This window comes from Peromyscus maniculatus, chromosome 5 (genome assembly GCF_049852395.1).
Source record: "Peromyscus maniculatus bairdii isolate BWxNUB_F1_BW_parent chromosome 5, HU_Pman_BW_mat_3.1, whole genome shotgun sequence".
Classification (NCBI taxonomy): domain Eukaryota; kingdom Metazoa; phylum Chordata; class Mammalia; order Rodentia; family Cricetidae; genus Peromyscus; species Peromyscus maniculatus.
This window is the reverse complement of record NC_134856.1, coordinates 103,363,821-103,387,213: the sequence shown is the minus strand read 5'-3', so window position 1 is coordinate 103,387,213 and position 23,393 is coordinate 103,363,821. Positions and strand designations below refer to the sequence as shown.

The 23,393-nt window shown below is 42.8% G+C and overlaps 1 protein-coding gene and 1 non-coding gene across 2 annotated transcripts; one reads left to right on the top strand and one right to left on the bottom strand.

The window, feature by feature from the left end:
- Nucleotides 1-1,811: 1,811 nt before the first annotated feature.
- Nucleotides 1,812-2,756, bottom strand: LOC102912489 (olfactory receptor 2B11-like). The gene has a single exon (XM_006988889.2). It carries the CDS (start codon nt 2,754-2,756, stop codon nt 1,812-1,814), a length of 945 nt encoding a protein of 314 aa, XP_006988951.1.
- A 17,838-nt stretch (nt 2,757-20,594) lies between these two features.
- Nucleotides 20,595-20,667, top strand: Trnam-cau (transfer RNA methionine (anticodon CAU)). Its single transcript has one exon. It is a non-coding gene; the product is annotated as a tRNA-Met (tRNA).
- Nucleotides 20,668-23,393: the final 2,726 nt, after the last annotated feature.

Here is a 23,393-nt window from a genome sequence, read left to right as displayed (position 1 = left end):
TCAGCAGGGTCAGTTCTACTGTGCTGCCCAGGCAAGGTGCAGGGCCCGCTTTCCCGAGTGCTGCAGCTGTAAGAGGGAGGTCATATAATATATTTTGATCATGTTCTTTCCCCTCACCCAATTCCTCTCAGATCTTTCCTACCCCCCTTGACTATACACTTCATGTTCTTTCCTTCTCAAAACCAACAACAAATGAAAATCACACACACACACACACACACACACACACACACACACACACACACACAATTAGTAAGACAAAAAAATACTAAAACAAGTCAAAACAAAAAGTACACAAAAAAGTGGGTTCCATTAAGTGTTGGTCAACTACTCCTTGGCATGGAGCCTGCCCTAGGATTTGATTGATATACCTCATTGTCATTCCATTGGGGGGGGGGACCTAAGCTGATTTTCCCTGACCTAGCAGGTATCAATTGCAAATAGCTTCTTGGTTAGGGTGGGCTGGGATTTTGTCTGGCTTGAATCTGTGCAGGCCTTGTGCATGCTATCACAGTCTCTATAAATTTATATGTGACCAACCTTGTTATGTCTGGAAGATGAAATGTGATCCTAATTAGTCTTACCAATAAAATCCAGGAATCAGATATTGGAGTAAAGCTGAAAGATCAGAGAAGCAAAGGAACAACCACTAGTAATCTCTTACCTCTCTGGATCCTCTGACCACATGGGGCCAAGATCCTGTCTCCACCTGCCTTATATTCCTGTCTCCACCTCCCGACTGTGCTGGGATTAAAAGTATGAGCCACCACCGCCTCGCCTCTATGGTTAACTAGTGGCTAGCTCTGCCCTCTGATCTCCAGGCAAGCTTTATTTGTCAGAACACAAACAAAATATCATACAACAGGATGACACTGTTTCTCTGGAGTCATCTTTTACGTCTGGCTCTTGCAATCTTTTTGTCTCTTCTTTGGCATAAATCCTTGAGCCTTGAGTGGAGGGATTTGATAAAGATATCTCAGTTAGAGCTGAGTGCTCCAAAGCATCTCATTCTCTGCACATTGTCCAGTTGTGGGTCTCTGTGTTAATAACTATCTATTGCAAGAAGAAGCTTCTCTGATGAGGATTGAGCAATTGGGCGTAGCAATACGTTGTTGATATCATTTTATTGCTATGTTCTTTCGCAGAATAATAGCAGTAGTTTCTCCCCTAAGCTCATGGTTTATCTAACCTCAGGCTCTTGATCTCGTTCACTGTCAGGTGTGGGTTGATCTCATGGAGTGGGCCTTCAGTGCAACTCTCTAAAACGCAGCTGGCCATTCCTGTTTGTGCCGCTGCTGCACCAGCGTATTTTCTGCAGGCAGTCACTGTTGCAGGGTGCAGGTTTGAAGCCGGGTGATACTGATTTCTTTTCTCCTCCAGTAGTGTCCACAGCACCTTCCAGCACCACAAATGTTAGTTGGTAGACGTGAAGCCTCTACTTGGGCGCCAGCTCAATTTCCTCATGTTCTATGACATAATTAAGTGATACCTTCAGCAACAGGCTCTTACCATCAGGTTGGGGAGGTCAACCAATAGCCTTGGCAATAACTTGTGGTCTTTAGGTGAGTCTAGGGACCCCTTTGGCCAACAACTCATCAAGATGTAACCCACTCCTGGCATTAGAGGTTTGAGGGTGGTTTTGATGTAAACATTTAAGCTGGGTGTGGTGATGGCCACCTGTAATGCCAACACTCTAGAGGCTCTAACAGGATGATCACAAATTCAAGGTCAGCAATTCCCTATTTCAGACAAAACAAAATCAAAAGGATGATCCATATTATCGTTGGGCCTTCCCATTCAGAAATTTTTTTTCAAATCTCCTTAGTTGAAATGGCCTTCCTCAGAAGCCTCCTCATAGCTCCTATGACATCTTTGTTCCTCAGAGTGTAGATGAATGGATTAGCCATGGGAGTGATGACACAGTAGAACAGGGTCAAGACCTTGATGAGGTCTTGGGAGCCCTCCTCTGAGGGCTGCATGTAGATGTAGATACCTGGCCCATAAAATAAAGACACCACCAGCAAGTGTGATGAGCAAGTGTTGAAAGCCTTAAGCCTCCCAGCCGCAGAAGGAATTCGAAATACAGTCTGAGCAATGTAACTATAAGACACAAGTATCATGGAGAGGGGGCCCATTATCAAGAACGTGGCCACCACTGACAAAGTAATCTCATTGACTGTGGTGTTCCCACAAGACATCTTAATAAGCCCAGGCAGCTCACAGAAGAAGTGGTCCAGCATCTGGTTCCCACACAGGGGCAACTGGATGGTGAGCGTAGACTGTAGTAGTGAATTGGCCAGGCCAGTGAGCCAAGCTGTGCTGGACAGCTGCAGACAGAGCCTGTGGTCCATGATGACAGAGTACCTCAGAGGCTTGCACACAGCCACGTAGCGATCTAAGGCCATGATGCCGAGCAGAACACATTCTGTACAGCCTAGCCAGTGAAACACGTAGGCCTGGGCCATGCAGCCTATGTAAGTGATGTTCTTGTTGGGCCCCTGCAAGTTAAACAGCATTTGAGGAACAGTTGTGGTGGTGAAGCAGAGATCCAAAAACGAAAGGTTGGTAAGGAAGAAATACATGGGACTTTGGAGCTGGGAGTCAAGTTGAGAGACCAGAATAATAGCCATGTTTCCCAGCAACGTGAACGTGTAGGAGGTCAGGAGGACAAAGAAGAGAGGAAGATCCAGCCATGGATATTTGGTAAGGCCCAAAAGAATGAAATCTTCTGGAAAACCTCCACTGATGAGCTTCATTGAATTTTCAAAAGAGAGTGACCTGATAAAAAAATGAAGGAAGAAAAGGATGATTTGGAGGAAAAAATTACAAGTAGGTAGAAATTCTGAAGACACTAGGGGAAAAATATACTTTAATGGGGAAAGAGCTGACATATGCCATCCACAGAAACCACAGCAGTGCCAATGAATATAGTAATTTATAGGTAACATTTCAAACATCCGGAAAGCTCTTCCTGGGACAAAGTTGTTTTATATAATGCTTGCTTTCCTCTCTCTACTCCCTTTTTAAAAGAAATTTCTCACTGAGGCATTTAAAATCCCTGAAGAAATCAGGCTTTGGGCAGTGTGGTAGGTGGGAGCTTCTCTCTCCACTTCTTTGTGTTAGGAGAGCAACTTGTCAGTAGAAAACAACAGCTTTTTGTATTGCTTAAACATTTCTTCTGCCTGACGAAAGATGCCAATGGCAGGTGGACACTCGGTTGTTTTCCCTGGTACCTCAGAGCTAAGGAAGTGTGTGATTTAGACTTAGCCCACCAGATGCTAGTCCCCGGGATTGAATTTAGTGGAATGATAACACAAAGGAATGAAGAAATGATAGGGACTTCAGAAATTCAGGACAGACAACCTCCTGAGTAGCATCCCTGGTGACATCACCAAAGGACAGACCTGTGTCATCTCTCCTGGGGTACAATCCTGATTGTGTCTCCCTTCTCTTCACTTCTTTTTCCATTCTGTGAAGCATTACTTTTCTAACTGTTCTTCTGCTTAACCATCAGAATCACCGTCATCCTGTTTACAATAAGAACCGTGACCAATAGAGAAAATTGCACCAGAAAACAAGTTCAATGTACCTCAGATCTCTTGTAAGAACCCATGGGGGAGAATCGAATGAACATCTCCAGGCATCGAGAGCATCATCGTACCCACACCCGCTTTCCCATTCTAGTCAAGGCAGTACTGCTCTCTTGTCTGATAAAGCTGCCTTTCTTGAAGTGTAATACCTCTCAGGGGAAGGACAAGATGACACAGAAAAAGACATATCCACAAAGGGTGTAAGAGAACACAGGGCTGGAGATGCGCCCGGTGGCTCAGCTGTTGCCTCGTATGCGCAAAGCTGTGGGTTCAATTGCCGGAACTACTGCCAAAAAGGACTATGACAATGAGATGCCACAGTACAGCTCTGGAGACGGACGAAATTCAGAACACAGACAGACCAAGTGTGAGAACACAGACAGACCAAGTGTGAGAACACAGACAGACCAAGTGTGAGAACACAGACAGACCAAGTGTGAGAACAGAGACAAGACCAAGTGTGAGAACACAGACAAAGTGTGAGAACACAGACAGACCAAGTGTGAGAACACAGACAGACCAAGTGTGAGAACACAGACAGACCAAGTGTGAGAACACAGACAGACCAAGTGTGAGAACACAGACAGACCAAGTGTGAGAACACAGACAGACCAAGTGTGAGAACACAGACAAGCCCAAATGCTAGCACAGACGACACCCAATGCTAAAACATGGGTAAGTCCATGCGCTTTTCCAGAGACAAGGACGAATGCTGGGACAGCCTAGGGCCGCAGGCGTTCATTCCTCTTTGCTGCTGCACAGATGCACAGTGGTGCAGTCAGGGCCGCAGGCATTTCCCTTTGCATAGATGCACAGTTCAGCAGATTCTTTCAGCACTAAACGTAAGCTGTCAAACTTAGCCAGAGATTCTGCCCCTTGCTATTCCCCAAATGTGCTGAAAAATGATGTCTGCCTGAAAACTTGCACACAACTGTTTAAAACTGCTTTACTCACAACTGCAAATACTTAGAAATAGTTGAAATATCCTTCAGTGGATTAACAAACCATGGTATATTTAAATAATAGAACATCATTCGGTACTAAAAGATGGAATTTCAAACCATGAAAAGACACCAGAGAAGGCAATCTGAGAAAGCTATACACTATACGATTCCAACAGACTGTCATCCCAAAAGGGTGACATTGTAGAGACGTTAAAAACATCAGTGGCGGCCAGTGGCTGAGGATGTGAGAACCATTGCAACATCAAGGATTTGTTTGGGACAGTGAAACCACTCCATAGCCTCTGTGCACATTGCTCTCTGTAATAATGTTATGTGCCATGATAAACTCATCCAAGTGCACGTGATGTATAATGCTGAAGGTGAATTTCAGGGTAAATTCTGAATTTGGGGTGATCCGCCAATGTTGGTTCATTGATTAAAACAAATGTGCAGATGTAAGGGGGTTATGAGAAATCTCTGTACCTTTGCTCAATTTTTCTCTCAGCCTAAAAAATGTCCCTAAAATAAAATTTTGAAGAAAAAATTCTGTCTATCTAGGAGGTTATATGATAAATGAAAGTGAATTCTCCTTGTTGCCCACTCAATATGTATAAAAGCTCAGTCAGAGCCAACTAAAAGACAAGCCCGAGGAAAACAATAATGCATTTGAAAATTAATGTAGAAATTTCCTAGTTTAGGACAGAGATATAGATACCATATGTAGGAATTAATTCTGAGAAATCTTAGCCAAAGAAATTACACGTGACTCTATCGTGACTAGAGAGATGTGTTTCATAGCAGACTGTGACACTGAGCAAAGCTTGAGCAAAAGACCTCAAAGCCCATCCCCACAGTGACACACTTCCTCCAACAAGACCACATCTACTCCAACAAAGCCATACCTCCTAATAGTGCCACTCTCTATCAGATTATGGGGGCCAATAACATTCAAATTACTGCAGGAACCTACCTACCTACTTCTTAAACAAAATGGTAATTGTACAGGATAAAAGATGGTTTTAATTATAGCTATAGACTGAACTGAAGATCCACGCTTGTTTGATTAAAAAAATGATTATTGGGCCAATCAGTATTGCTGGATATCTGGAGGCAGCAGGAAAAAAAATTATATCTTTCTCCTTTGAAGGGATGAAAAAAAAGTCATCTCTAGAAGAGGAAGAGTAATGGAGCTAAGAACACGGTGTGCTGGCATTGGTAGCTGTGATAAAACATGACCAGAAGCCAGAAATGACTGTTCTGTGTTAGCTTTGCTCAGTTCTGAGTCCTGTGAGGAGCTTGGAGGCACATGAAAAGTTTGTAGAACTCATCAGCAGATAGGTGAGAAAAGCTGAGGAGCCAGGTGCCTTGGAGGAAGTGAGGGGACAGGGAGCACATGAGTGCTTTCCAGCTAATCTAAGAAAAGAGTATTTCAGGATGTGTTGAATTTGATGATTTCATGTTTTGACATGGTGTTTAATAGGTTACATCATGTGACTTTAGAAGTGGGCATTAGCAGAGTGTCCTGTGAAATTATCCTTGAAATGCTGACTTGTAACTTATCTCTTACGGGGTGGGGGTGGGGGGTGGGGGAGAGAGAGAGAGAGAGAGAGAGAGAGAGAGAGAGAGAGAGAGAGAGAGAGAGAGAGAGCTTTCCTTCAAGACTTCACAAGCTAACCACAAAGGCAAGTACTTCATTAAAATGTACACCAAAAAATGAATACAACTGAAATTCTCAAACCACAGAATGTAATGTTAACATTTAAATTCAAAGACTACATTAGTTGATTATTCCATTATTCATTCACATATTGGCTCATTAAATGAATGTGTCTATTAAGCATAGTTCATCACGTTATTTACAGCAGGACAGAAAACCCATCCAGACCCATCCTGTCTGAAGAGTCCACACCAAGACCTCTCTACTTCTGCATAAATAACAAGCAACAACTCAGAATGAGCTGTGTGCCTTCCTGTAGACAGGTAAATGGTGAAGAGTTGGGGATGTAAGAAATCTCTCATGGGTAGAAATCAAGACTCTGATAGTGTCCTGAAGGTGAATGCTATTGAACTGAGTCTTAAAGATTAGATATGGTATATATAATGCAAATATTTGTTTCTGCCAACTAAAATGGTAATGAAAGAATGAAAAGTATAAGTTCAAGCTGGAGAGATGGCTCACTGGCTGTACTTCCTGAGTTCAATTCCAGCAACCACATGGTGGCTCACAACCATCTGTAATGAGATCTGTTGCCCTCTTCTGGCCTGCAAGGACACATGCAGGCAGAACACTGTATACATAATAAATAAATAAATAAATAAATAAATAAATAAATAAATAAATAAATAAATCTTTAAAAAAAGAAAAATGTAAGTTCATCAAGAAAAGGAGGCTGAGAAGGGAGATGACAGCAAAGTGATGATGTAAATGACATTTTGTAAATTAAAAAGCAAACACTTGCACCGTAATGGTAAGGAAAGCAGAAGCCTTAGGCAGTGATTTAGAGATTCAGCAAGCAAGTGAAAGGAATGGGAATTCTGGGAACCAGACCTTTGGGGGGACTGGTATGGTACTGAATTAAAAACAATGGGTTGCCAGACATAGTGGCTCACATCTGCAATGCCAGCACTTGGAAAGCTGAAGCAGGAAGATCACCCTAAAATCATGACCATCCAGGATTATATAGTGAGTTCTAGACCAGCTGGGGCTCCAGAGTGAGACACTGTCTCAAAACACAACAGGCCAAGTGAACCAAAGCAGAGGATGCTCTGGGGTTGTCTGAACGACTGTATGAAGGAGCCTCAGCGTTCAGATATCCATCTCCTCTGTGCTACCCCATGCTGCTCTCCCACTCTGCCTGGGAAGAAGGCGGTGTGGCTACCCATCTGCAAGGATGAGCTAACAACACCTGGATTCCGGGCAGGCGTGAGACCAGGAGTTGAGGAGCTGAGTGACAGCAGAACAGTTAAACAGCACTTTCTTTAATTCTGCATGTTCACACACAGTTTTGTTTGTTATTTTTGAAATGGGGTTTGATTTTGTAGCCCAAGCTGTGCTGGAACTCACTATATAGTCTAGACTGACCTTGACCTCATGCAAACACTCCTGTTTCAGTTTCCTAAATGCTGGGATTACAGGCAAGAGTGACCACACTTGGCTCAAATTGCTCCATCTTAATGGTAATAAATAATACTTAGAAGTGAAAAGAAAATTCATAGATTAAAGTTTGTGTTATTAAGAAATGTGGGTAGGTAGGGGCTGTGGCGGTGGCTCAGTCGGTAAAGCGCTCCCTGTCCAAGCCGGGGTACTTGAGTTCAGATCAGGAGTACCTGTGTGAAAAACCCGGGCAGAGTGGTGCATACCCGCAGTCCTGATGCTTCAAAGACAGACACAGCAGGGGCCCTGAAGCCTCCAGGTCAGCTAGTTTTTGCCAAATCAGTAAGCTCCACGTTCAGTGGGAGACCAGACCTCAGAAAATAAGGTAGAGGGAGATAGAGGAGATGGCGCAGTGCTGAAGAGCACTTGCTGCTCTTCCAGAAGACTGCGTTTCCTTCCCTGCACCTACATTGGGTGGCTCAGAGCTGCCTGTGACTTTAGCTCCAGAGGATATGCTGCCCACTTCTGTCCTCTGCAAGCATGCACACACACAGACACACACACAGACACACACACACACACACACACACACACACACACACACACACACACACACAAATAATTTTTTAAAAGGTGAAGGTCAAACACGGTGGTACATGACTTTATTCCCAGCACTCAGGAGACAGGGGCAAGCAGATCTCATTGAATTTGAGGCCAGCCTGGTCTGCATAGTGAGTTCCTGTCCTCCCCACCCCCTTCCCTGAATCTGGTGTGAGGAACAATAGAAGACAGCTGGCATTGACCTCCACCCTACCAAGGCCTGGCTACCTACCTACCTACACACACACACATACAGAGAGAGAGAGAGAGAGAGAGAGAGAACAGAAGAGAAGAGATGGGAAGCTGGGAGAGCATATGAAGGCAACTGGAGACAGGGAGAGCATTAGCTGGTAAGGCTGTGATGACCAAGAGGAGCAAGGCATGGGTGTAAGACAGAGGAGTTAGAAATCTAAACTTTGATCTGAGGTTCTAGGAGGCTAGAAACTCAAAAGACCAGAAAGGAAAGGGGACATGGGTGTGAGCATTGCATGGGATAGTTTAAATCAAAACTATCTTTAGAAGATAAATTTTAGGTTTGGCTTGTAAGAATCAGCTTGGGTGTCTGTCTCTTTGGGGGGCTCTTAGAGAACTCTGGGTCAACTTAACCAGCTACTGATTTGAAAAATCATAAAGCACCTGAACTTGTGACTGGGATAGTTTGTTATAATAGTTTAGCACCAAGGCTAGGGACATGGGGAGACAGAGGCAGTGTGGAGGGACTGACTCCAATCAGAGAAGATAACACAGTTGTTGATAGGGACCATGCATTCACAGCGAAAGTAGTAGAGGACAAGAATGACGTCCTGTCTTCTTAACAATGTCCTCAAGATTTCTGACTTGCTCGCCGTTGTTTGCACAATCCAGTTCTTGAATTGATCTTCAGTGTGTTATATTTTAAAGAATTTGTTCAACCATGACCTGATCTTTCATTCTTTACTGAAGTTGACACAAACAAATACTAGCAATTACTTTGCTAGAATGAAAATTCAGTCAGCTGAGGTATCTTAACCTGGCTTATCTTGTGTACCTCAGAACTCTCATGTATCCCCCCCCCTCTCAAAACCAAATAAAACTGAGCAAAATCCAGGGATATCTAATCTTGTAGCAGTAGACAGGGACATGACTAGCACATACCTCTGTTTGTTTGCGTTTATTAAGCAGATGTGACCAGCTATAGAAATCTAGTCAGGAGAAATGTTGCTGAAGGGCCAGCTGCCTCAGGTCTGGAGAGAGGGAAGTGGGTCTGATCAGGGTAGGGACCAATAAGAGCCCCTAAAGTCTTGATATGGCAGGTTGGGTGATACAGAACATTCTCTTCTGGTTCTAAGGCTGACTCGGGGGCAGTTAAAACCAACTTTCACTCAATGCACTGGCTGTCCCTGAGAGACTGCCATTGGTAAATTAATCTCCCTGGAGTATCACTTTTATATTTACTACCTTGACTACAATTAGAGATTACATCAGTTTTTCCATCCATTAATCTTGCCTTACTATCAAGGGAGAAAAGAATTGGCCTTATCAATTTTCAGAAAGCAAACAAATATATTAATAACATTAATAATAGGGCCTGAGAGAACTAAGGCTCAGCAGCTAAGAACACTTTCTGCTCTTGCAGAGAACCCATGTTTGATTTCCAGCCCTCACATTGGGTGGTTCACAACTACCTATAACTCTGTCTCCAGGGATGACCTCTTCTGGCTTCCATAGGCACCCAAATGTACATGCATAACCACACACACACACACACACACACACACACACACACACACACACACACATCATCATCATCATCATCATCATCATCATCATCATCTTCATCATCATCATTATCATCATCACTTAACACACCTGGACATTTTACATGAAGGTTCCTAATAGCTTCTTAAAGTGGGTATTATTTTTGTCCTCATCTGCAATCTGAAGCCTGAAGAAATGAAATAATTTGTTCAGGGTTTATAAGATAGTCACATTTTTCAGAATTCAAATACTAAGTGAAGGTTTTGCAAACATCAGAGCACATGGACTTTCCTATGTCAGTGGTGTGGGGAGTGCATTCAGATTTCATTTGTTCAAGTTTGCCACAGTCAAGATTTATGTCTTTTTTTTTTTAACTGCCTTCAAAACATTAGGATCCTCTTTTTATTTCGTACATGAGCTGGTACAGTTTGAACCCATCTCTATCACATAAAAAGGTTCAGAATAAATTGCTCCTCAGAACAAGGTAGAAGGAAGGTAGCAACTCTAATGATGGGTAAAGACTCTTGTCCTGTCCCTCCCAAACACCTAGGCTGCCCTCCAGGGTTATTATATTTCCTGACTGATGCTCAGAGCTGTATGTCAAACAGTCCCTCCTTCTTCTGTTTTGGTTTGAGTCTGGTCTTGAACTGACGATGTAGCTGAGGATGACTTCTAACTCTGACCTTCTGCCTCCAGCTCCAAAGCGGTGGGATTACAGGAGTATGCCGCCACACCCATTTCAGTCCCCACCTCTACTTTTCCACCTGAGGAACTGGGGAATGAACAGACAATGACCACAGGAGAAGCATCCTGATACAGCCCAAGAGATGAAAAAATGCATTTCTTATGACTCCCTCCCTCCCTTTCTTCCATTTTAGTTTGTGTTTGTATTTTAAGGTATGGTCTCGTGTAACCTAGGCTGGCCTTCACCTCACTATGGAGCAGAGAATCTTGGACTCCAGATTCTCTCCCTCCCTCCACCCCAAGTGCTGGGATTACAGACATGTGCCACCATGCCTGGCTCGGTCTGTTTGTCCTTCATAGAGGACCTCCTGTATAGATAGCTGAGGTTTTGCTTTATATTACTCCTTCAGGAGTAAATAGAATTAAATGACACTTTGCTAGGTTGGTGCACTCTCTTTAAAAGAAGAAATAACAAAACTGTTTTAGAACCCTTGAGGCAAAAAAGGCTAAAGTTTGAGACTAGTCTAAGTTACTCAGTTTTGTTTTACTTTATGGCTGTAAACTTTATCCTTGACTCTAAAGAAATAGAAGACAGATACCATGAGAAGGTCATGGGTTCCAAAATGAAATAGTCTTGGATTTGAAACTGAACTTGGCCACTTACTGAACTTGCCATGAACATCACTAAACCTGTGTCTTCATCCTCAAAATGCTGCTTGTAATACTTATTTGTTAGAATTATTGGATTAATTAAGTGAGATTCTACATGGAAAAATGAATTCTAGTAAATTATTTCTCTTGTCATATGTGATGATAGGAAAGATGCAGCTCATGAGGCGGCACACGGTGCTTTTGGTGCAGGTGGGCCTCATTCTAAGATCATCTCCGTGTTCATTATTATAGCTCAAAGTTTTGTAAAGTCACTTGTCTCAACAGCACTTGGAGTGCTTACTATAAAATACACATTTCTAGGCCACTGATCAAATAAAATTAAGACTTCTGAGAATGAGTCCCAAAGCAACTGTATTTTAAGTAGTTCCCTAGGCAATTCAAGTATGTGTTTAAAAGGAAAGTCACCACATTAGAGAATTAGACTGCTTCTTCAATTGCAGAACTAAAATTCATATTCCAGTGAGGTTAATTTATTTATCCCCTTAAGGACTAAAAGCCTTCTCTGTAGACTAAAGACATATAAACAGATATAAATGACTGTTGTTAAAATTTAGTAATACCTTGTAGCTGAAGTTTTCCTGTGTCCCACCTGGCCCATGGTCAGGACAAATCCCACCAGTCCTGCAGCCGCTTGGACCCAAGTAAACATACAGAGGCTTATATCACTTATAAACTGTATGTCCATGGCAGGCTTCTTGCTATCTAGTTCTCTCTCTCTCTCTCTCTCTCTCTCTCTCTCTCTCTCTCTCTCTCTCTCTCTCTTTGTTTTGTTTTTCGAGACAGGGTTTCTCTGTAGCTTTGCTCCTTTCCTGGAACTCACTCTGTAGACCAGGCTGGCCTTGAACTCACAGAAATCCGCCTGGCTCTGCCTCCCGAGTGCTGGGATTAAAGGCACGTGCCGCCACCGCCTGGCTAGTTCTTATATCTTAAATTAACCTGTTTCTATTAATCTATAAGTTGCCACTGGCTTGTGGCTTAATGGTACTTTTATATCTTGCTTCCTCTGTGTCTGGCTGGTAACTCCTGACTCAGCCTTCCTCTTCCCAGAATTCTCTTCTCTGGTTGTCCTGCCTATACTTCCTGCCTGGTACTGGCCAATCAGCACTTTATTTATTAACCAATCATAGGAACACATTCACAGCATACAGAGCGATATCCACAGCAATACCTGGAAGATTATATGCAAAACAGACAAACACAAGTGCTGGGTTATCTGGTATCAACAACAAACTAGATCAGAATTTAGGAAAAGACTTTAAATACTGGGGACATTTGTTTTTCTCCGTCTCCAAAAAAAGAAAGGACAAGGAAGAGCCTAGGCCACTATGTAACAAATCACGTTCTGGAAAGACCAAAGATACCTGCTCATGTGTGTGACCCAGTATATGATTGAGGGGTACAGGCAAGTGGGTGCAGAATAAACAGAGGGACTTTAGAAAGCCATGCTGAAGGCCTTCAATAGACCCTGTAAAGCAATGTGTATGATTTTCTCATAAAATTATGACATATAAATTCAGATAAATTATTAATAATCAGCTATTTTCTTACCCATGAGCTCTGCATCTGTGATGCCCCAGCCTTATACTGAAACTATCTGAGAACCAAATTCAGGGGCACACATCTGTAATTCAAGCACTTTGGGAAAGCTGAGGTGGGAAGATCAGGAGTTCAAGTTCATCTTCAGAGGCATAAGCAAAGTTGAGCCTAGCCTGAGCTACATGAGACCCTGAATTAAAAAGTAAAATAAAATAAAACTAAGTAACTAAACAAACAAGATTCAGAAGAAAGTTGGGTAAAATAAATATATGTCCATCAATGTGTGTAATCTGTCACTTAGCATTTCAAAAAGACCTAAAGAGTTTAGGAAAGTCATAGAAGGGGCTTGTAAGATGCCAATCCTGACAACCTGAGGTTAGTCCCTGGGACCTACATATTGTCCTCTACACTAGCTATGGCACACACGCCCCACCCCCAAACTCCCACTCACAAAATCAATAAAATGGAAATGTAACAAAACCAGGGAGAAGTCATAGGAACTGTGAGGAATTAGCATAAATAAGAATAATCAAAATGTAGAAGTGAAATGTTTGTGCAAAACAGAGACTTAGAACTGATAACTCAGTAAAGAATTAAAAGTAAAAAAAAAAAAAAAAATCCAACTAAGCCACAAGAAATTCTAGAATAATTGACCAGCAGAGATTAAACCATTAGGGAAAATAGACTTTTTTAAAAGAAAAATAAAACAAATGAACTCATTCAAGAAAAGAAGCCAAGTAAATAACATCTGTTATCTATTATCTGTCATCTAGCCATCATCAATGCATCTTCTATAGATCTACTAGCTGTTATCTATCATCTATCCTGTCCTCTATCTATTAATCTTCTGTCCTTCATCATCCATCTATCATATCATCTATGATCTGTCACATATCTACTCTCTGTTATCTATTTATCATGTATCATTAATTTATTAATTCACCATCTATTATTTCTCTGTCATCTATCTATATATCATTGTGATGGCTACTCTTGGTCATCAACTTGACTACATCTGGAATTAACTAAAACCCAAAAATGGAGAGCACACCTGTGAGGGATTTTTGCTTAATTTGAAGTGGAAAGATCAATTTCTGAACAGGACCTTTGAAGGAGGAAGACACACCTTTAATCTAGATCTTTCAAGCTGGAAAAAAGCCTGCCTCTAATCAGGGCCATGCCTTCTGCTGGAAGCCTATGTAAGGACATGGAAAAGGGAAGCTTTTGCTCTTTGCCTGCTTGCTCTTACCTCACACTATCAAGTCCATTTCTTAACTGGCATTAGAATTTACTTCTTTGGGATTTCTGCATATACTGAAAACCAGCTGAGACATCTACCCTTGTGGACTGAGCAACAACTATTGGATTCTTGGACTTTCATTCATAGCCAGCCATTGTTAGATTAGCTGGACCACAACCAAAAGTCATTCTAAGAATCTCCTTTCTCTCTCTGGTTTTTAGCAAGGCAGAAGGAATCAGGGAAGGGAATCTGGAGCCCTTTAGTAATGCCTCCATCAAATCCCTCTCCGCAGGGTTCGTGGAAGCCTGTGGAAGAGGATGCAATAAGAATGTAAGACCAGAGGGGATGGAAGGCACCCCTGAAACAAGGCCTTCTAAATGCCGGAAAGGAGCAGAAACCAGCCTGGCTGCCTAGAAGTTTGGACCAGAGTCACCTGGGCAGGACACTTCCCAACTTGTTAAGCCATCTGCAGGCTGTGCAGCGTGCTCCAGTTTCTCAGCTTTTGTGAGCTGTCACTCATGCTGGGGGTGGGGGGGCGGGCTTTGGTGATGCAGTTGTTTTGAGTTATTTCTGCTCCTATAAGTAACTCTTTACCCATATTCCTGTGAGTAACCCCAACAAAACTCATTGGTTCATGAAACAAAAAGGAAGAGGAAGAAGTACCAATAAGATATGTCAGCTTGTGCCATAGCGGCACAAGTAGTTATGGATATATGGATAGAACTAACTTTCTGATAGGAAAAAACATCACAGCTGGTACTAGAAAAAGTGGTGTAAGAAACCAACTGCTATTGCTTTAGTAATGAGTGTGATAACCTGCCTAAGGTACTTCCCAATGTTTGTATTTATGATACAGGCTATTACTACTGTCGGTGTTCATTTCAATGTTTTTCTGTTTCTCATTTTCTGCCTTTTCTTCATTTGTGTTTTATATCAAAAGGAATGCCACAGAGACTTGCCACTAGCCACGCCCACAAAGGTTCAGTTCCCATTAACATTAGAAGATTCCGATCAAACGTCTATTACCTCCTCCAAGGCTCAGCGAGCATTGCTGCAAAGAGGACAGAGAGAGGTAAGGACAGAGAGAGGGAGCTGGAGTCATTTACAGCAGTTTTTCTCCAAACGGAAACACTTCCTTCAGGAAGCACCAGGAGGCTCATGAGCCTTGGAACGTAATCAAAAGGTCAGGAGTCCAGAAAACAGGAAGTTGGAAGATTCTTGCAGGCTGGAACCCAACAGTATAAATATAAGTAAACAGTTGCTTGGGATGGGAACTCTGATCAACCAGACTGTGAGCTGCCTGCAAGCTGCTAGGACCTCCATGGATGCAGCTTTCCTGAGTTACCTAGGTTGAGATGGACTTTCCAGTGATGCAGCTGTTTGTGAGTTATCTCTTATCCTTGTAAGTAACCCCTTTCATACTCTGTTGGTAACTCCAACTAAAAAAACAAACAGACTCAATCAATCTAGCAAAATATAAAGAGGAGAGTGTGAGAGAGATGCAATTCAAATTCAAATAGAAGCAGATTCCATGTTAATTTCACATCTCATCTTTGTGATAAAATACCTGACGAAGCAACATAAGGAAGGACTCTGACTCTCTCCCTCCCTCCCTCCCTCCCTCCCTCCCTCCCTCCCCCTTCCTCTCCTCTCTTTCTCTCCCTCTCTCTGTGAGTCTTACTATGTAACTTTTGACACTAGGTCTCATGTAACCCAGACCAACTCCTGATGCCCTGCTTTTCACTCTAGAGAGCTAGGATAACAGCATAGGATACGAGGCAGGGATGGGAACTACACTCTGTCAACTGAACGGCACCCCAGCCAACTGTCTGTCTCCTTTGTATTCACTGCTAAACCACTGAAGTGTCTCCTGTATTCAAGGTTGGTTTTCCCACCTCACAGACATGCCCAGAGATTTGTCTTCTAAGTTGACTCTAAATTCTATGTAGTTGACAATTAAGAGGAACCATCACAAGTTCCAGGACAGACAGGAAAAACTCTGTCTCAAAAAAAAAAAAAAAAAAAAAAAGAAAGAAAGAAAAAGAGTAACCATCACAAATGCTCAAAGCATGATGTCAGGATAACTGGACCACTGTGTATAGGAACATGAAAGCTTAAATCAACATGTCACATGTAACACTGGGATAAATTCTGAATAGATAGAAGTTTTTAAGAATGAGAAAAATGCCAGGGCTACACACAAAGAATCCCTCTCTTGAAAAACTGGAGGGGAAAAGAATGAAAAACCATAAGTATAATTATTAGAAATTCCAAAATAGAAAACTTACATAACTTTGGAACAGAACTATTTTTACACAAAAACCAAAAATAAAGAAAATTTGATATGTGTGTGTGTGTGTGTGTGTGTGTGTGTGTGTGTGTGTGTGTATAATTTCTGCCTGTTGAGGCATGTAGTGGAACATGCCTTTAATCCCAATGCTCTAGAGACAGAGGCAGGTAGATCTTTGAGTTGAAGGCCAGCTTGGTCTGTATAGTGAGTTCCAGGCCTGCCAGGGATGCATAGTAAGACTGTCGGGGGGGCGTGGGGGGGGGAGAAGAATCTGCTTGTATGCACTCTTATCCACTCAAAAAATACATAAGCAAAGTGAAAAAATAAAAAGATAAACTGTGAGAAAACTATTTCTAATTTGTGCTCCAAAGAATTGAATTTCGGCCGGGCGGTGGTGGCGCACGCCTTTAATCCCAGCACTCGGGAGGCAGAGGCAGGAGGATCTTTGTGAGTTTGAGGCCAGCCTGGGCTACCAAGTGAGTTCCAGGAAAGGTGCAAAGCTACACAGAGAAACCCTGTCTTGAAAAAAAAAAAAAGAATTGAATTTCATTAATGTTTAAGGGATCTCAGCAAGAAAAATCCCATCTCGCAGGAAAAATATGCAAATAACATGTAAAATTGTAACTATAGCCTGGCAAACAAACTGAGAATGTTAGCTCTCTGAGAGTTTCTATAATAAATTACTGCAAATGAAATCTTCCCTCTAAAGTTTTTTGGTTTTTTTTTTTTTTTTTTTTTTTGCTATTTCTATTTATGTGCATGCCTTTGCATGAGTTTATATGTTCTGTATGCATACAGACCAGAGGTGAGTACAGGTCAGCGTTGTTCGCTCCCTGATGTGGGTCCTGTAGACCAAAGGGAAACTTTTTTTTTTTTTTTTCATTTTTGGACAGAATATCACTCTGTGACCTGAAACTCACTCTTTAGCCTAGATTGGGTTCAAACTCCTCCTGATCCTCCTACCTCAGTTTTTCAAGCGCTGGCGTTATAGGCTTGCCTCCAAGAAACTGATTTTCTGTTTTGAAGGCAGGAAGTATGAAAAGCAAAATCCATGTATTGACCAAGCTCTGTGGATCATGACTGAGCTCCCTCCATGTGCACCAGAAATTCTGTCCTTGATCAGTCAGGTCCCAGTGTTCTCAGAAGCACCCTCATGGCAGCAGCAACATCAGCTCCCTCATGGCAACAGCAGCATCAGCTCCCTCATGGCACAAGCAGCATCCCTCTCTTTGCCTTTGTAGCACTTTGCCTTCTCTTCTGTTTCTGAATAAATTCCCAGTGCCTTTTGTATGAGGATGCTTGTGATGGCCTTTAAGTCCATGTTTATAAATCAGGATACTTTTCTTCAGCAAAGACTCTTTCCTTCTCCCTCTTCTTCTATGTAAGGTAATATCCATAGGTTTCAGCAAGCAAAAGAGAAGCATATGACTACACACACACACACACACACACACACACACACACACACACACACATTTACAAAAATATCTGGCTTTTAGTAAAAACTGAATTGACAGCTGTCATCACTACAACATATTTAGCCATTGTACTTCCAGCAAGTTCTCTAATATTACATACGAATGGCATGTGGATTGTTGTGTGACTCTACTGCTGGAGAGACACGAACAAATGTCAGAGAACTGATATAAGAATAAGGACACCACTGAAGTCCAGCTTGGCGAACCTCTAGGTTTTCTTGTTTGCTTGTTTGTTCTATCTTTTTCCGGAGCTGAGGACCAAGCCCAAGGCCTTGTGCGTGGTAGGCAAGCACTCTACCACTGAGCTAAATCCCCAAACCTGGACCAGTAGGTTTTTATTCAGTTTCCTTAGGAATGCAGGTGAGGTGTTGCTTGCAGGGCTACACCACCAAAAGCCCAGCCCAGCATGGGGGACAGCCCAGGAAAGCTGGAAACCATTAACTCACTGTACAACTTACAGAGAGCTCAACAGGTTAGAGACTGTCTCCGGCAGCTCGGGCAGTCCGAGTCACTTCTGGGCATCTTGGCTGATCTCTGCTTTTCCCAGGAGTCTCAGCTGATCTAAGACTCTTCTAGGCAACTCTGCTTCTCTCAGAATCGCCCAACAGTATTTATAGCTTATATATGTATACTTGGGGATGGAGGAGCCTCGAGAATCTGGTCAGTTTCAGGGGCTTCCTGGAGTCATTGAGTTATTTATTTCCTGAGTTTAAGGAGCTTCATTGCAGCGAACACCTTATTGTTTTACCTCTCCCTTTAATATCCTGAGTCCTAATCAGGGTTCATCTGGGATAAGACATTGCTACCCAACATAATAGATGGGTTACTTGTTTATAACCTGGTCTATGTGATGAGACACATTAACATAGCTCCATAAAATTGATCATCATAGAGACACAACAGAGAACGAAGAAACTCTGGTTTGGTTTGGGAATCCTGGCAACACTGTGGAGAAGGCAGTAGAACAGATTTAGAAATTGTTAAGTGTGAGGAAAGGAATAGGCTTTTGCGGCCTGTGTGCGCAAAGACAACACAGATTGACTGTAACTGCAGTCTCTGGTGCTCAGGGGAGGCTTGGGCCGGAGGGAGTGCTCACTGCAAAGGTTCTACTTAGGAACCACAGGTTGTTTGTTTTGTTGCTGTTGTTGTTTTGTTTTTCTTTTAAAAATGTAAAGACAAAAGGGAACAGTTTCAGAAATAACATTTTCAAGCTCTTATTGCAGAATAGCATATACCTTCAAGGTGACCTAAAGTTAGAAGCCACTGCTCCACGGATTACAGTAAGACCTGCAGGGGTGAGATTTGAAGCCACATCCTGAAACGATGACTGGAGTCTCAATCCAGCACCTTTAGATCCCTTAGCCCCACTACCACACGAGCGAACTCCTAGTACTGACCTTAATGATGTCAAAGAGACAAGTATGTTTTGCTATTTTTACCTTATTTTAAATGTAAATTATTCTGTAGATGTCCCAACTACTAATGGAATCTACAAACGGGCTCCCCACCCTGCTGAAGCCTACTCGATGTCCTGAATGGAAGCTGGTTGCTACGCCTTCCTCAGACGACAGGGGGCTCCCTCCCCAAATCTCACGCTCCAGCCGGGGTTGGTGGTGGCCTTGGCCAAAGGCGGAGACCACACACCTGAGTCCAGGGCGCGGCCTTTGGAGGAAAGGGTTGAGCTTCTGCAGGCTGCCGGATGAGAGTGCTCCTCCGAGAGCTGCGAGCGTCTCTGCACCCCTCTTAACCACACACCCCTGGAAGCGGGTGACGCTCCCTGGCGCTTTCCTCACCAGCGAAGTGGAGGCGATAAAAACGTGCCTACACTTTTGGTAACCATTTTATTTTGTTTCTTAAATTCCAGGACGCGGGAGGCTGAGTATTTGGGGTACATACTGAGTTCCAGGGTAGGTTTGGGTTGCAGAGTGAGACTCTGTCTCAAAACAGAACCCCCAAATGACAGAGAAAAGATTTCATTTCTAGAATATACATATAATACATTTAAATATATAATATAAATATTTTAAATAAATGTTTAAATATATATTTAAAAGCGTTTCCGACTGACAGCAAAGTGCAGTGTCCTTATTTGTGTCACTGATTAGTATTCCCGACAACTTATTCATTTTGACAAATGTTTAGTGCGCTAGATGATACTGTGGGGTATTGTGCCATTCTTCAGATAACGGTATTTTAAAGTAACGCACAAGAAAAACACGCGACTTATTTTCCCCTCCCGCCCTCCCCTCCGGCCGGATCTTTTCTTTCGTCTCCCATCTCATCCTTATTACTCTATTTCGGAGCCTAGACAGGTAGAGGGCACTCAAGTGACACGTTTGGAGAACATGGATTGTAACAATTTTGGTTGTGGCTCCTGCAGCTTCCGGGCTCTGTTGTCATCTAAAAAGTTCGCGCTCAAGAACCTCTGTTGACGAAAAGAAACAAGCAAGATCTCAGCGCTTAAACTGAGTTTACAGTTTTGATGGGCTGCATCGGGGCTGTTGGTGGCGCGGCCTGGGCGGACAAGGGACACCGTTTCTTTGACTTCTGTTTCAGAAGTCAAAACAAAACACAAAACAAAACAAAACACAAACAAAACACACACACACAAAAAAAAACAAAACACACACACAAAAAAAACCCAAACAAAACAAATCACTGACTTCAGAATGCAGAAATGTGAAAAAAAATTAGGATCAATAGTTTTGCCCAAAAACCCAGAGCTCAGTGCCTTCTTAGCGCAGTAGGCAGCGCGTCAGTCTCATAATCTGAAGGTCCTGAGTTCGAGCCTCAGAGAGGGCAAATATGTTTTGATTGCGGAAACCTAGTGACAAAGTTTAGCATTCCTATAGTTTTATTATAAATAAAATAATGAAATCCAGATTAGGACACCTGACGCACGTCATAACTGTAGTGAGGCTGTAGTCCTTTGAGATCTTTCTCTTTTTACTTTAGGACATCTTGTTTACAAGACGATTTTTAATATGCCTATCACAGTGCGTTACGTGAAGCTAAATGTGTGCCTAATATCATAAATCTCAGTTACCTACTGACGCTCTAGGAAACTGACACGAATCTAAAGGCTTCAAATAGTTCAGATATGCTATCTTGTTCTTGGGAAGTTAGAGCCTCTGCTCGGGGTTTCTCAGGCTATAGGGACTTTGGGGTCTGGTCCCTGGTCAGTTGACCCGAAATTGCAAATGCAGATGTCTACCACAAGGTGGCGGAGTTTGAGAAAATGAACCACAGACCCCTTTGCAGGGTGTCTGCAGCTAACAGATTCTAACCAGAGAAATAACAAATCCAGAATCCTGTTAAACTTTTTTCACTATTGGTTTGAGTTGCTAGGAGCTGTGCTTCAAACTCAAGAGATTTAAGTGTAAAACCCATTAAAGCGGGTGTGGTGGTGCACACCTGTAATCCCTGCATTCGGGAGGCTGAGGAAGGTTTGCCACAAGCTACAGGCTGAGATCTTGTCTCAAAAAAAAAAAAAAAAAAAAGCAGCCTGGTAGACCGAGCTATCTGCTACACAATGCTGTTTATTTCAATGCCACAATTTCAGGCCAAGATCTGCTATAGGACACCAAAATGGCTCTGCCTCATGACATAGTCCAAAGAAACATCTACATCATGACCTGGAAAGATCCTGTTGCCTAGGGGTCCAAGGACTAGCTGTCATGTCAGTGACACTACACAGACTGAATAGGACCAACCTTATACCATTGGGTGATCAATAGCTAACTCCTGGAAGGACAAACTGATAACTAGTTACATTCCACTATAAATGTGTGGGGTACACAATGCATGGACATGTAGGTCTTGGAAAAAGGTACACAATCTGTCTTTGATTGTGGTGGAGACTACAAAGGTTGTTATTGGTGGCTGTGGGGAGAAGACAACCTGGCTCTATGTAGTCTCAGCTACCTTTAAATATCTAGAAAGTCTCCTATCTCTGCCTCTCAAGTGCTGAGATTACAGGGACGGGACACCATGCCAGGCTTCAAATGTTATTGTGCAGGTCACTCCAAACCAACAGAGTTTACTAAGCTTAGGAGTCCAAGTGATGATGGATAATCAACAGCTCTCAACTATCTGTTGACAGAATAAGGAAACCTGCCTTTTGATCAATAGGTCTGCTCTGTGTATAAAACCAAATCTTTACTCAACACTCAACAGTTCACAACCACCTAGTGGGCTTTTACAAAAGCAGGGCTTACGATTATAAAAACGTGCAACACAGGAACATCTCTCAGGAATGTAAAGGCCATTGTCAGGCACATAACCAAAAAAAGCATAAGACCTCAATCTCCAGTACTCCGTGACAAGACAGATTCCTAATTAGTGGTTACCAGCCGCTAACAAACACAGCTAGACTAGCTCGTCTCATTCATGCTAGCCAATTGGATTGGTAACTTCTCTGACTCTGAGCCACAATCTCTCCCTTAGTGACACACTTTTAGTTGACTCTGAATGTCATGAATACTGGCAGCCATGTAGCTGAGCTACACACCATCAATCTTTCATTAGCTTTGCTATAGACAACACATCTCCCACATAAGATATAGGATAATAATGCTTGCCCGTAACTCTTTATATGGTCCTGCGCAGATGTCTTTTGACTACTCCTGATTTTCTTTACTTATTTTTGAGACAGGTTCCCACTATGCTGTCCTGACTTGCCCCAGATGTCTGATATTTATTTTGGTCTGTACTACCTGAGGGCTAGGGTTTCAGGTGGGCACCACCACACCCTGCTGATGGATGACGTTTTGATGTCAGGAAGCCCAAAGCTCTACTCTTGGTGTGTAAGCATGTGTGACCTTGGAAGTCTGACTGTACACACAGAGACTGCTTGCTGCCTGTCACTTTTTCTCTTGCCTTACATCACACTGTGTCTGGACCTACCATTTAAGGACATGGACCCGAGACGTGACCATGGTTGGCTGCCACTGAATAAGCTCTTGCTTTGAAAATCCCACCTCAGTGGTTGGTAGGTATACTGTGCAGCAGGAAAATGGCCTGGCTTAGTACCATGTACATTACCAATTCCGTCTCAGATGAGGCAGTTATTAGTTGTAGACCCATCAAATACCCGAGACTCATGTTTTGTAACCTTTCATTGGCTTAAACCAAGCCCGTTGGATTTCTAGTTGAGGACTATCTGCCGGGGATCCTGGACTGAGTTTGCCTGGTGCCTATTGAAATTTTGTCCCAATATTATAGGGATGGGCTAATGATGTAGCTCAGTGGTAGACGGTTTGCCTAAACATGTGGACTTTGGGTTTCTCTCAGCAGTGTAGGGGGGACAGGTGCATAGAGAGGATCTGTGAGCGACCAAACCACACCCACAGAGCCGCCCCAGTCTGCCTCTAGAGTGGGACCAAGCGGTGGCTGGTCCTGTCACAGCTGATGTGCTTTATCTGCTCTCTTAGCAAACTGTCCAACCCCTTGCATAGGCGCTTAAAAACAGGCCTCAGTCTGGAACATTTTGCCTTTACAGCCTGTACTTTGTTTTTTATTTCAGGAAA

Excerpts from the sequence above, each read along its gene's own strand:
- LOC102912489 (XM_006988889.2), bottom strand. The coding sequence starts at position 2,756 with ATGAAGCTCATCAGTGGAGGTTTTCCAGAAGATTTCATTCTTTTGGGC.